The sequence below is a fragment of the Macrobrachium rosenbergii genome, chromosome 12 (genome assembly GCF_040412425.1).
Source record: "Macrobrachium rosenbergii isolate ZJJX-2024 chromosome 12, ASM4041242v1, whole genome shotgun sequence".
NCBI lineage: Eukaryota > Metazoa > Arthropoda > Malacostraca > Decapoda > Palaemonidae > Macrobrachium > Macrobrachium rosenbergii.
The window spans coordinates 116,093,961-116,107,634 of NC_089752.1; the positions used below are offsets into that span (position 1 = coordinate 116,093,961).

The 13,674-nt window shown below is 36.1% G+C and overlaps 1 protein-coding gene across 12 annotated transcripts in view; it reads right to left on the reverse strand.

Annotated features, from left to right (window-relative positions):
* Positions 1 to 436: 436 nt before the first annotated feature.
* Zmynd8 (Zinc finger MYND-type containing 8) overlaps positions 437 to 13,674 on the reverse strand; it is a 59,212-nt gene continuing 45,974 nt past the window's right edge. For 10 of the 12 annotated variants that reach the window (XM_067112904.1, XM_067112906.1, XM_067112905.1 and 7 more), the window contains exon 13: positions 9,016 to 12,803. In XM_067112904.1, coding sequence (XP_066969005.1) covers positions 11,895 to 12,803 — 909 coding nt within the window. In that variant the 3' untranslated portion in view covers positions 9,016 to 11,894. Of the gene's footprint in view, positions 2,016 to 2,523; positions 2,809 to 9,015; positions 12,804 to 13,674 lie in introns of those variants that run through there. The other 2 variants (XM_067112911.1, XM_067112912.1) reach the window with 2 other exon arrangements.

A 13,674-nucleotide genomic window follows, 5' to 3' on the forward strand; every position in this document is an offset into this window, starting at 1 on the left:
CAAGAAATCAGTTGATAAAAGGTGCTGCTCATATATTTTCAGCTTTATCTGGAACATTGAAAACTATACATTAATGGGAAAAATAAAACTTTACTTTCTACCTCTAACTAGAAGACAAAATTTCTTTTGTGGACCTTGGTTAACAATTTCAAATTTCCGTTTCGTAATGCAATACCCCTGTTTCAACAACAGAAATTTTTTTTTACCTATAAACACTTAGGACAAGACCCAAAGCTCATCATCACTTTTCATACTTCCTGCTAGTGTAGACATGTAACTATCCCTTACATAGCTATCAAAATATTCAGATCCCACACACCAATGATTAGTTTTCAGACACCGCCCATTACTACATCTAGAAACCTGGAATTAGGAAGTAAATCTGTATCTATAATATTAAAGCTTCAATTTATTTAAATTTAAATAAGAAACCCCATTTTACCTAAAAAGCATTTATTCTTATCTATCCCAAGAGTATACAAAATTCATGACGTGCGAGTTATTTACCCATCAAGTGGTAGAGTATATAGTTTTTTTGCCTAAGTAGTATTTGTTTGTTTATTACTAGAAGATCATTATGCCAATGTTGTAATAACCTTACATTCTTATTTGTGTCTACTAGTTCTGATATGGTCTGTATGAAAGACCTAACAAAATTACAGCCACTAATTTAGAAATTTATCTTTTTAATTAACGGCTTCCATTAGACGATGCTTGTGAAATTAACATTCACTCATGAAAACTAGCTTCACTTCAGATTCAAATACAAAGACAGATTGAAACAAAAGCAGTGTGCCTTCATAAATTTTCAAGACAAAACATTCCACTGCAGAATATCGTAACTCCTAAACTAAGTAAACACCTTTAAATGCATAATCTATAATACTGGGGGCTATTAAGACAAGGTCCACTAGCAGCCTCAGCAAATCATTTAAGGGTATTTTAAGAGAGAAGCCTCTTACTTTTGTGAAGTGGGGAAACAACTTTTCATTACATTCAAATGTAGGTACAGTATCTACAGTTAGTCACACCTGAAAGGGTTATGCGTCTACACAATTTATTCGTATTAAGATGTTGCATTATTTCAAAGTGCACAAAGAAATATGTACTGCTTCCTAAATACAATTATGTTCATAGTGTAACTAGGAACAGTTTTGTATAAAGATAACTGTCAAGAGACCCTGTAACCCTGTTTAGTGATACAAAAATGTATGGAAGGTAGAAAAAGTCATTTAAACAATTGAATTTGGCTGACATTTCCTTCAAACAGATAATTCTGTTCATGTACAGAATATGTACAGTAGTATGAACAAAGCCATCATTGTATATGTGAAGATTATCATATAACAAATAATTATTTTGATTATTTGTACAAAATATAAATTATTAATAAGGTAGGTTTCTGTACAACATGCGAACTAATTCACCTTTTCCTTATTAGTCATACCTAACTGAAAACCCTCTTCAATACTATGCTTCTATTACAACTTGTGTAATGTACTATAACACCAGAAATTTAAAATATATAAATACAAGAACAGTACATAAAAGATGTATAGTATACGCAAGTTTGAGATCAATTTGTCACAATACGATACATTATGCAAATTATAAATCAGCTAGCAGTATTTCCAAGACATTTATCAGTTAACATCCTCCACTTGATAACCACCAGTGTCATTCAGTTTATGTCTGGAATCTTTTCCTAAGAATTCCAAAAAGTCTTACCATCATCTTCCTTGCAGGTACTTTTGAAGCATTCCAGGACTCGCCACAAGTAATTTCACATTCACCCAGTATACAATTCACCTTATGAAACCTTTCAGATCCTTCATCTTTAGCACTGTCTCCCGCTGAACTAGGACTAACTCAGAAACGGATGATAACAGCGGTGGTCACATATATCTCGGCCTGAAGTGGTGCATAGGATTCCTCATCATTGCAGCAGCCGCAGCCCCGTGAGGTAATCCACGTCCCATCATCATCATCATTCTGGGGTCAACACCGCCATACATCTGTCACAAAAAAAAAAAAAAAAAAAAAAAAAAAAAAAAAAAAAAAAAAAAGGAATAAAACAAAATCTAAGAGGCATTTTGAACTGAAAGTTATACAGCAAACAATACAATACAGGCAGTCCTTGGTTATCAGCGGGGTTCCATTCCCGACAGCGTGACGATAACCAAAAATCGGCAATAATAGCGCTGATCTTTGGTTATCGGTGCTGGTATCCAGTTATTGGTGCTGATACCCAGGAATCGGTGTCAAAAATTCAGTTATTGTCGTCGCTAGACAAGCGCCGTAAAACCGGATCGCCGATAACCGAGGCCACCGATAACCAGGAACTGCCTGTATTTAACATTACAAATCAATATTTCACTCCCGTACGATCAAAGCACCGGCTAATTAATGCTATAGTGCAGAACCTGGTGCTTGCAAAACTCATAATTAACTTGAATAATAATATACATTCCTGTTTACCATCTGTATGAAAGATCACACATCAAAAAGTTAATAATACTGTACCTGCTGTTGCATGATATTTGGTGGCATGTAGCGATGCATTTTCATATTGCCGTGAGCAGCAGAATGTACCCCAGAGGCAGCTGTATTTCCAGCTGCCATTGCAGCCATCGCAGCCATTGCAGGTCCTCCAAGAGCAGCCATGCCTGCACGACTTCCAGGACTCAGACCTGCTAAATTAGGGCTTCCAGCCGGAACACTAGCATTGCCTGTCATGTTACCAGCAACACCAACTGCAGGAGATCCACGACCCATCATAGCCATTTCTCCGTAAATAGGAGATGGATTCTGGAAGCAAAAAAATATTATTACATTAGCATGCAATACAGTATCCCATAAGGATTCATATCAGTATTTTATAAAACAAAAAAAAAAAATCCTCTCGCCTACTTGCAATCTGTGGACATTACAACCATCCACATATATATATATGCCCAAAAATTCTTTATTATTAAAAAAAAATCAGAAAAATAAGGCCTTGACCAGGAAAAGAATTTACAGCTACCAAAAACACTAAAACTAACTTACGGTAACTTTGCAGTAAGTGTAGAACATTGAAATTGTAGAAAATTAAAATTAAGAGTACAAAGTGTTAAGTTATTGGTTAAAATAGCTAAAAAGCACATTTAATATTATTGTATGTTTGTGATAGTGCCTGTTTACTGGAGATGTGAGAGAATACAGACCACAGAAAATGTGTCCTGCATCAGCACGTTAAAGTAGAATCTCACAAAAGCAGTTTTCTATAAAGGAAATTTTAGTTACATCTATTAATTTTATTGATGAAAGCTTCATTTGTAGATAAAAAAGCAAAGATTTTGTTCCACAGTATAACTACACTGTGCTATTAAAAAATTTGTCTAACAGTATATCTATACTATGTGCTTTGCAAATACATGTCCGACTTACAATTCAAGACGCAACCAACTGGTTATACTGGAACTTAGATACATGTAACAGAATAGCTTTACTGGAGTCCAAGGTAAGAATTCAGGTTTCAAAACATTTTTTTTTTTTTTACAAACCCATTAATGTTATATACCCACACTTGTGGTTTTGATTATCCCCTTGACAAACCATTTTTTCTTTTTTATCTAGACACAAGAAGCGGGACTGTTCACATGTATCACTTGGACCCACTGGTAGGGACCAACCATCCTTTTTACTGTCTGTGTAGTCTGCATACAAAACAGAATAACACAGCTGGTTGAGAACCATAGGTTGTATGCAAGTATTTGAAGGATCCAGGAGGGTACTTGGGGTCTGTAAGAATCGCATGTCATGACTCAGATAATCCTAAGGGTTACTTTTGGTAAGAGAAAATTCAAAGTGAAAAAAAGAAACCACATCTGTATTGGTAAGTTCCCCTGATGCATCAGCTTTCAATTTACATACAACATAAATTTCAAAGCCATGGTATCTACATACTGTATTTAGATAATATAGATGAAGGATGAGGATGAAATAAGACACAGAAGCTAAGGGCCCCAACATCCCCCATCACAAGTAAAACTTGGACTGCAGCAAGAAACTGCTTTTGATTCTCACCCATTTATGTAAAATGCCCCTTCAATAAAAACTGGCAAACGTAAACTTAATTTCATCAGGTGTTAAGTTTACATATTGTATTCCAAAGCCACAATCTTGTGAACTCTCGTTTGTACCTGTCCTGCCTTGTTCTCCGATACATTACTATAAACACAAAGAATTACCTTTTTTGAACAAAACTATACCAAACTCCAGGACACTTGTTTCTTCCACTGGTGGGAAGAAAAAGCTAGTGGTTGTTAATTATACAATCCTTAGTCCTCCCCTAGATAGTGATAAATGGCCCTCACAGGACAAAGCAGATAATCCTCATTGCGTGTAGCCAAAAACCAAGGTATAGAGTAAAGATTGCTAATGAGCAGTGGAAGAAAGCAACAGGTCAGTGCCTAGAGACCAAACATACATATAATGCCCAAGCCCCCTTTCCACTCAAGTGAAACCTGGAGGAGTAAGACAATGGCAGCTGATGTCTCCCAAAATTAAATAGGGGAATTTTTTTTTTATTCAGTCGCAGCTGTTGCACAGAGCTACTTTGTGTCCTCATTTCCTTTGATGCTTAAATGAGCAGGGATTCAGGGTTGTTCGAGATTAATGTCCACTTCATTTACTTATCGAAGTTTTTGGTCTGCTGGGTAAGGGGATTTTTTTGGATAGTATTTTACTGCTTATGTGGCAAAACTGGGACTTCACATACAACAAGCAAAGGAAGTAGCATGACAAAACCATCTAGGGCTATGAGATAACTTATTAGCTAGTACTAATACAATAGTACGTACAGTAATATGAGAGCACTGTACGTACAATGTGATTGGATACAGGAAGTAAAGCATAACTTTTAAGAGGTAAATGGGAAAGATGCATACTATAGGTATTCATTGAAGTATAACTTTTTAAAAGATCCATGGAAAAGATACATACTGTATTCATTATGTTTGTATTTTATAATACAATACTAATACGTGAATATTACATACGCTAATTTTATATCTCGTGTATGATGTGACCCCCCTTAAAATTAGCTTCAAAATTAGGTCTTCAAAAGTTGCATGATACGCGAGCATATATGGTAAATCTTTATCAAGGCTGCATTGCTGGCTGAGAAGCTAACAGATATGCTAATAAATTTGGTTTTTTTTTTTCAACAGGATATAAAACTTATCTCTTGAGCAGTAGATCCCAAGTTATTTGAGGTAATAGATATTTTTACTGTACACAGTCTTTGAATGTTACAGTAACTATCAAATCAACTCAATACTAAGGTATGAATTTCTTGGAAAGTCTACTTGAATACCAATATCACTTAAAATTTTATGTAGTATGGTAAAGCATGGTCTTGGCTACCCTACCACCGATGATCCCAACCTGTGCACTGTCTCATCACTCTCCACCCCTCTTCCCTTCACAAGTCCACCACCAATTTCCTCTGTCTCTAAAACATACTTTACAAATATATCACTCAGTCTACTGTATTATAGAAAAAATATTGCATTGCACAACTCTATAAATAGGCCTATGCTCACACAATAGCAGACTTTCTCTCTCGCCATATTTTGCAAATCATTCCTCAAATGTTTTACATGATTTGACTTGGATATTGTCCAAATTTTAAACATGTTATCTCAGTATATACCTGAATTTTAATTTCATACCATTACATAAGATCATGTTTCTCATTACTGTATCAGTGCATCTGTCTTTCATAGTTACCCCTATCACGTTTTTAAATACCCTTCTACTATTAGGAGTGTTCTTTCCAACAGGCCATCATCTGTAATTACCTCAGATGTGTATACCATTCCTTGTAAAGATTGCAAAAAATTATAGTAGGTGAAAGTGGCAGAAACTGGGAAGTCAGGTTAAAGGAACATTTTATAAAGACCTGTAATATGAAAAATTCTCTCTTTAATCACAAAACAAAAATCATATAATAGATGAATGCAAAATTGGTTTATAAGTTCAATGATTATTATAAACGCAGAATTGGTGAGGCTTCGTTAATAGGAGCCACGCCTAATTTCAATCTCGGGAGTGGTCATTTCCAATTTTAAAAAATCATTCAAAGAAAAATTATTAAAGCCCTTGGATGTGGTGTAACGTAGTGACTCGAATCCTTTTGTTTTTATTTTTTCCAGGTACAGAGCTTTAGTTTTTATAACAGAATTTTTATTATGGAATACATCTGTAACTCCCTTACTGACAGCTTTTAAATACTGCATGTATATTCATGTATATATGCCTAGGTATGTGGACTGAGCAATATGTGTTGTCTTTCTTTTTATATATAATGTTAATTATAGCCATTCATTCATTTTACTCTAATTTCTAAAAAAAACTACCAGTTCATTAGTATGACCAAAACACCTATTCTTCCATTTTGCATTGTTTATTTTGGTTACTCCTCAATAACTGGTGCTTTACTTGAGATATTGTTTCCTAAATGACCTGTTCAGATATTGACAATGCTTTTCCCTTGATATCAGCCTGTTTTATCATTATTGATATTTCATACATCATTTTTTTCTTTATCTTTTTGTTAACTTCATCACAATGGACTGTAGTTTGGTTTCAATTTCACCACACTGAAGAAGGAGCGTGACACTCCAAAACTGTTTGTGTTTCTAAATATATTAGTACTCCAACTTGTGGTTTTTGTTTTTCATAGTGTCAGTCAACATGAGTGCGCTTGTTTGTTAACCATCCACCCTTACAGGCACAAACATGAAGGTCTTGGGCACAAGCTTGCAGACATGACAACTGCTTGTGTATGCTAACCTGGACTTATGGACTGAAGGCCCCCATTTATCCCAGGTGGGTCAATTATGTGGGCTTACAAACGACTAAACCTTGCAGAATTAAATGACGAATAGTCAACCCAAGGAAAATGGCACTGCTGCTAACAAACATGTAGCTGCTGTTCTCTTCTTGATGAAGCCTTTCACCAAAACTTAATACCTGTCTAGGAAAAATCATGATGAATTTTCCTCTAAAGGTGTGTCATTAACTGATAAGTTTTATACCTCTAAGCACAAAAATGATTTGCACTTGTCTTAGGAAAATCTAGCCAGGTTTTCTCAAGGTACTCATTAACTGATGGGGAGTGATACCACTTACACAAGGGTATCTATACATGTAAGCAAAAAAAAATTAGCCTTATTTCCTCCAGGACCCCCATTAACAAGCGAGTTCCATACTTCTTACACAAAGGTATTCACACCTGTTAAGGAAAATTCTAGTTGAATCTTCTAGAAAAAAAACTGCTCATTAAGTGAAGGTGTATACACAAAAGCATTTATAATATGTCAAGAAAAATCCTAGGCAGATCTTAAAAACTGCTCATCAAGTGATGGTGTCTACACAAAATAATTTATACATATCAATGATGGTGTCTACACAAGATAATTCATACATATCAAAGAAAATTCTAATTGAATTTTCTTAGGAGATGCCAATTAATTGATGTCTCTTGATACTTACAAGCCCACACAAGAAAAAGGCAAAATTTTTAAGGCACAAAGAAAAAGGGAAAAGGAATACTAAGGGTTCTCCTTCCAGAAGCAGTTCCTTTGGTCCCAGGGTTTCTTCTTCGGGAGAGGAGATTCCAACTCCTGCAGCTCCCCAATTCCATTCCACTGTATGCTTCCTCAGCAATCGCTTTTACTTTGTAGTGTCCCCCCTTCGCACTGGTTTCATCTATTCTCTCCTCCAGGAGGAGAGAGGAATCCCTCTAATGACACTGCTCTGTTAAGTTATCTGCTTCTGGAGAGCAACCCACCAAAGGAAAGAAAAAACGGGGAGGGGGTTAAAACTTGGGCGGCGTCAATCGAGAGCGAATCGTCTCACTTAGCTTTCCTGCTAGTGAGGAAGCTCTTTCTCCTCCCCCCTCCCTGACTCTCAGGTGTCAAAGTCTCTCTCTCTCTCTCTGTCTCTCTCCTCAAACACTTCATTGGACTAGACTGCTCTCCCTTCCCACCCCCTTACTTACTGAAGTCAGGGGAAGGTGGGGGGGAAGAAAAACCCATGGCAAACTCACATAGGTTGCTATATTGGAATCTTGAACATTCCTGAAGGGCTTAACCTCCCTACATTGCTGTACCATCGCCATCTGTCTGACACAGGTGGCAAAGGCAGGAACACTGAAGAGCATGGAGATGGGGTAAGGATCAGTTTCCTAGAGGAACTTCCCTTCTTACAGCACCCCACACATTAACAATGAGCTCTCATCTCCGACATGACAAACACTCAAAATATGGGTCGCAACTGGGGAAATAAACTTTCAAGGCTTGCCCTTGCCCACACAGTGATAGAAATCGGGTTCGAAACTGCCATTGCAGCCATCTGAAAAACACAGAAGGGGCCAACGAAACACGTAGACACTTTCACATCAAGCTAGATCACACAAAGAAGGTTGCCCAGGTGACTTGGCATCACAGAGAAAAAAAATAGTGAAACGCCTTCCTTCAGCACAAAAACAACTATAAACTGCACAGATCTATAGCACAGGGCTACTGGAGGAGGTTAAGGCAGTGGAAGGGCAAGATGCAGCTGCAAAAACGAACATAGAGCATGAACACGTGGCACACACAAAAGCAAATCTCAACTAGTGCGAGACGAAGGTCAGCGACAACCGTACAGTACACCAAGGCAACCGAGAACAAAGTGGGAGAGCTCCCCCAGCTCAGGTTATGGGGGACTCAGAGGCCTACTGATAGGCTCTTGTTTTTATTTAAGTCAGTAGCCAGCTGCTGCAGCGTGCTTTGCATTGAATACTATCCATCCATCTATGAAAGTGTAAGCTTGTATGCCTGTCGGAGCAAACTTTAACTCTAATTATATGAACTGATGTACTGTATTACACATATTAGTATAAAAAACAGTAACATCTCATTTTAAAAACAATGTCCAAATTGGGCCAACGTTGAGCAGTACTGGGTAAAATAAAGTGCACAGTAAATTATTCTTAACTTGTAATTCAAAAAACCAGAAAAATAGATGAAAGATTCAAGACATGCCCTCTGCTAGAGAATGTGCAACAAACATTTAATAATGTGACATGTATACAGCCTTTTTCCCTTTGAAATGGGTAAACTAGAAAGTACATCCATAGTATTATATTTGCTGTTCATGCACAATATTTTCATTTCAAGTAAGTATGACAGTAAAACCTATGGTTAAATCAACAGCATGTTGGTAACAACACGGGCACAGGCGAATATATAATTCAATATACGTAGTTTACTTCCTAATTTGTAGCTGCATATAGATCATTTTCATGTGACAGACTATGATAGTAATCCAAAACAAGTGCTATAATGTGGGAGCATTAATTTTTATAAACAAATTTTGTACATTAACACTATACAAATCAGCATAGCCCGAGTACTCAATAATAATCAAATAAATCTATTACCAACAGTCTCTCCTGGCCTATACAAAAAAGAATCACTAAACCTACTCTAATATTGCAAGGAAATATGCATGAGTTATCGCTTGGAAAACAAATTTTGTACAGTATATTAAAATAATATACAAATCAACGACTCGCAAACTCAGCAATGTTTGTAAGTTGTTACCAACATTTCCTCGTCATTAAATTTACTCAAGTACCGTAGAATACTAACTTTAAGTAATTCGTCCAATAATCAGTAAAAACAAACTAATTCAATAGTATAAAACAACTTCAGCAAGAAGAAACAATTCACGCTCTTTTTACTGCATCCTAAAGTAAACAAGATTGATGCTTTCGTATATTTACTGTTATCAATAACCTTTAAGAGCATACAATTACTTAACAGTAAAAAAAAAATGTACAATCAATATATGATTGTTTGGTTTACACAAGCTAATGAACAAAAAGAATGCCAACAAATGAATCACAGAAATGGCAGGGGTCAAAAATACAATATGCAAGGAGATATACAATACAAAAAAACTCGTCAATTAGGAATCTCAGATAATCCAGGTATTAACGTACTCCAGAAACTGAAATTACCGTATGACTGCGCCAGTGCTAAACCTCCATTAATCACGCCTCTTCCATTATCACCAAGTATATAGCTTACTTCAAGGAGGTTATTATTATAATTTCTCAATTATTTATATTTGTTTATCATTGCTATTGGTTATACAAACAGCACTGTAGATAGGAAGAACATGACTATTAATCAGGCAGGTTAGCAAAAAGTTCTTGCACAGCCTGCTAAGATATCAACTGTGTTAAAGTGAACCGAGATCAAGTATCAAATATTCATTAAAAACAAACTGGAGTTAACCCACCTTCCTCTACCTTATCAAGTCTACAGCTCATTTGTTAGGTTTGTAAAGAAAAATCATTTTTTCCCTTACACTTCAAGCATATTAAAAACAAATTTTATGATAAAATAGGAGAAATGTGAAGATCAATCACACTGGGAGAGTGGGACACAGAGACTGGCTCTAATTTTTCTTGAAAACTTATTAGTATAAACATTATATTACAGTACAGCTTCAAGAAGGTTGACTTATTCTGAAGAGACAAAGGGTAACGAAAATGCAACGAAAGTTTAAGTGAGTGTCACGTATCCATTTGAAACACACCAAAGTCCCTTCCACACGTATTCATCTACAACTCTAGTACTGGCTACCACAGGCATGTACATTGCCAAAGGAGACTCAGCGGACAAAAACAAAGCCAAGGAAGTGTAGTCTATTGTGAATGCAATGTTAATTAGTTTCATTTTATGAAATTTTATGGAGTTAATTTGTAAAACAGTGAAGTGATAATGCCATACTGATTCATATTAGAGGTAGTTACTTAGGCATGCATTTACGCATTTACATAACGGCTGCACGGGAAAATTACTTGGATACTGAATGTAAATACCAAATCTACCCAATAATTCCAATTAATATAATTCCCTTAAATAAAGACTCCAAGGAAAAGAAGGAAATATGTATATATTTCTACAAAATTGCTTTAAAGCATTTTAAATAACTTTTAAAATACATTATACAGTATACTAGGAAGATACAAAGGAATACAAATATTTTACTTGGGGGAAAAATGAAAAAACTGCAAAATCAACAAGAGAACAAAATGGAATTCACATTCTGAAAAACAGTAGAGCATGGAGGGGGGAAAAATAAAAAAAAAACAGCAAAATCAAGAGAACAAAATGGAATTCACATTCTGAAAAACAGAGAAGCATGGAGGGGTAAAAAAAATAAAACATCTGCACAACAAGCATCACTAATCTGTTCACCCTTGGGTAAATCTGAAGACATCCAGTACTAGATTTTTTTAGTTTAGTTATGACTGGCAAGTGCACTTTAAACAAATGGATAATGTCTTATGTACATTGAAGAATGCTGGTTGTGGTCCCAACTAAAATGGCACATTATTTCTAAAATTACAATGCTGTCTAACCGCAGTTCAACTGCTTTTACTTTCAAATCAATCTTCATATGTATCAAATATAGCAAAAGTATACTAAAGCATGGAGTTTTGCATAGTTTTTATATCTCTCCCCATTACCATAATGAAATGGAGAACTAACTTCATGTATATGCTAAAATATACTGTACAGAAATCTAGTAAAAGTTAACATTATTAGGAAATGCTACGGTAAGTACCCTGTTTCCAACAACAGCGCAAACAATTAATTTATATCTTTGAAACTCGGAGCAAGCAAAAACATACTGCTTGCCAAAAATTATATATAGTATTTCTATATATGCTTATATGATTTACAGAGATAACAATACAAATGAATTTCTGTTATAAAAGAATCTTTACAATATACAATGTAGTGTTCTCTATATTTACAAATCACAGGAAGCCAACGAGCCTTTCATAACGTAGACATAGCCTGTAACAATTCTTCTTCACTCTCATCTCCCGAGTCCAGTTTTTCATCTTCCTCCAACTCCAGTTTGTCATCTTCCTCTAATTCCTCCTCTTTCAAGATCTGCAGTCGATTTTCCTCATAATCCATACCTTCATCATCAGAATACTTGTAAGTACCAGTCTTGGGGGCATCTTCCTGAGAGTCCCCTTCTGTTTTTGATTCTAAATACTGCTGGACACTACTGTAACCCATTTTTCCCAGCCTTTGCACAATCTGCCCCACTGCTTGCTGCCCAAAAGCCTTGCGGCAAAGTGAACAGTTGCATATGCCACGGCATACTGGACAAGCCCACGTGGGATCCAACAAGGCCTTTTTTGCATCTTCACCATACCTGGTACTTAAACATGGACCACAAAAAAACCCTCTTAATCCTACACACCTCCCTGACCTGCATATCGTCTTTGTATCACCAGTCTTTTGCCGACATTGATGGCAAGAAGTGCCGTTTTCCTGGTCATGCTGCTTATCTTTAGATCTGACAGCAACTTTGTCAAGCATATCACTGGTAACTTCTTCAGGGGTCAGAATATGTTCAATTTTTCTCCTTATACAAGGAGTACTTTTACGCTTTTTCCTGGACCCTTCAGGAACTTTACAAGAGGGTTTGTGTGACTTTGACTTGGATTTTTTGGTTGTCACATTCAAGTTTTCTTTGATACCTTCACTTTGCTCTAAAAACCACTCCATCCAAGCTTTAGGAGATTTAAGTGTTTCAGGGGAGCTTCTTCCAGAAGCTTTTTCTTTGGATGAACCAGATTTTGAGGACGACTTGGCTTTTTTTCGTGGGCGCGCTCTATTTCCTTTGATGAGGCACTGGGCTAATATGGACGAAGTTAGACTCCCCACATCATCCTGAAAAATTGACAAGATGGATTTACTCACAGAGGTCCAGGTCAAGCTCGAGTCATTTTTTAACAACTTCATCTCCCTCCCCTTGCATTAATTTCCAAGCATGGACAAGGACAAAGCATAAGCAAATCTACTGCTTTTACTGCTCTGAGCGTACTTTACGGTACTGTACTATATGACAAAACTTCATAGCAAGCCCACTGTATATTGGTAAATCCATCTTGCCTTCATAAAGAGATATGTGCAACAAAGGACATTATCGACAATAGGCACAACACTAATTTTACAAAAACACAACTACTACAAAAGACAAAAATTCATTACCGGGTTTCCTTCGGGAGGCTCATTAACCTGTCACTGAATGATTTCTCTTCAAACTAGTTACTGAACGCATGGGTAACCTATGCAAAGGAAATGAGTCTCCAAGAAGCAAACTATTAATTCCATACACTAACCATACCAACTACCACAACAGATAACACACACACAAACACACAATATGAAAGGATACAAGGTTATATTACACAGATTTTTATAACAAACAGCCCATGTCCATACAAAATCATACAGATAAATAATAACCTTGACAGTGAACACTGCATTGCAAATTAGTAACGTAAGCATATTAACTGAGAAGACCCATGCCACCAGCATTAAGGGAAAAATACACAGCTGTAATATTATAATATAATGATAATCCTAAAAAATAAACATCACCAGATGTATTCTTATAAGTAAAACTATAGATTCTCATTTCTAGTTCAACTTCATATACAATTTAACTACGATTTTCTTTTGAATACGGGTACAGTATTACAGTGTTGTACTTGGAAGTTTTCCATATGGTAAATAAAGAATAAAAATAACACTAATA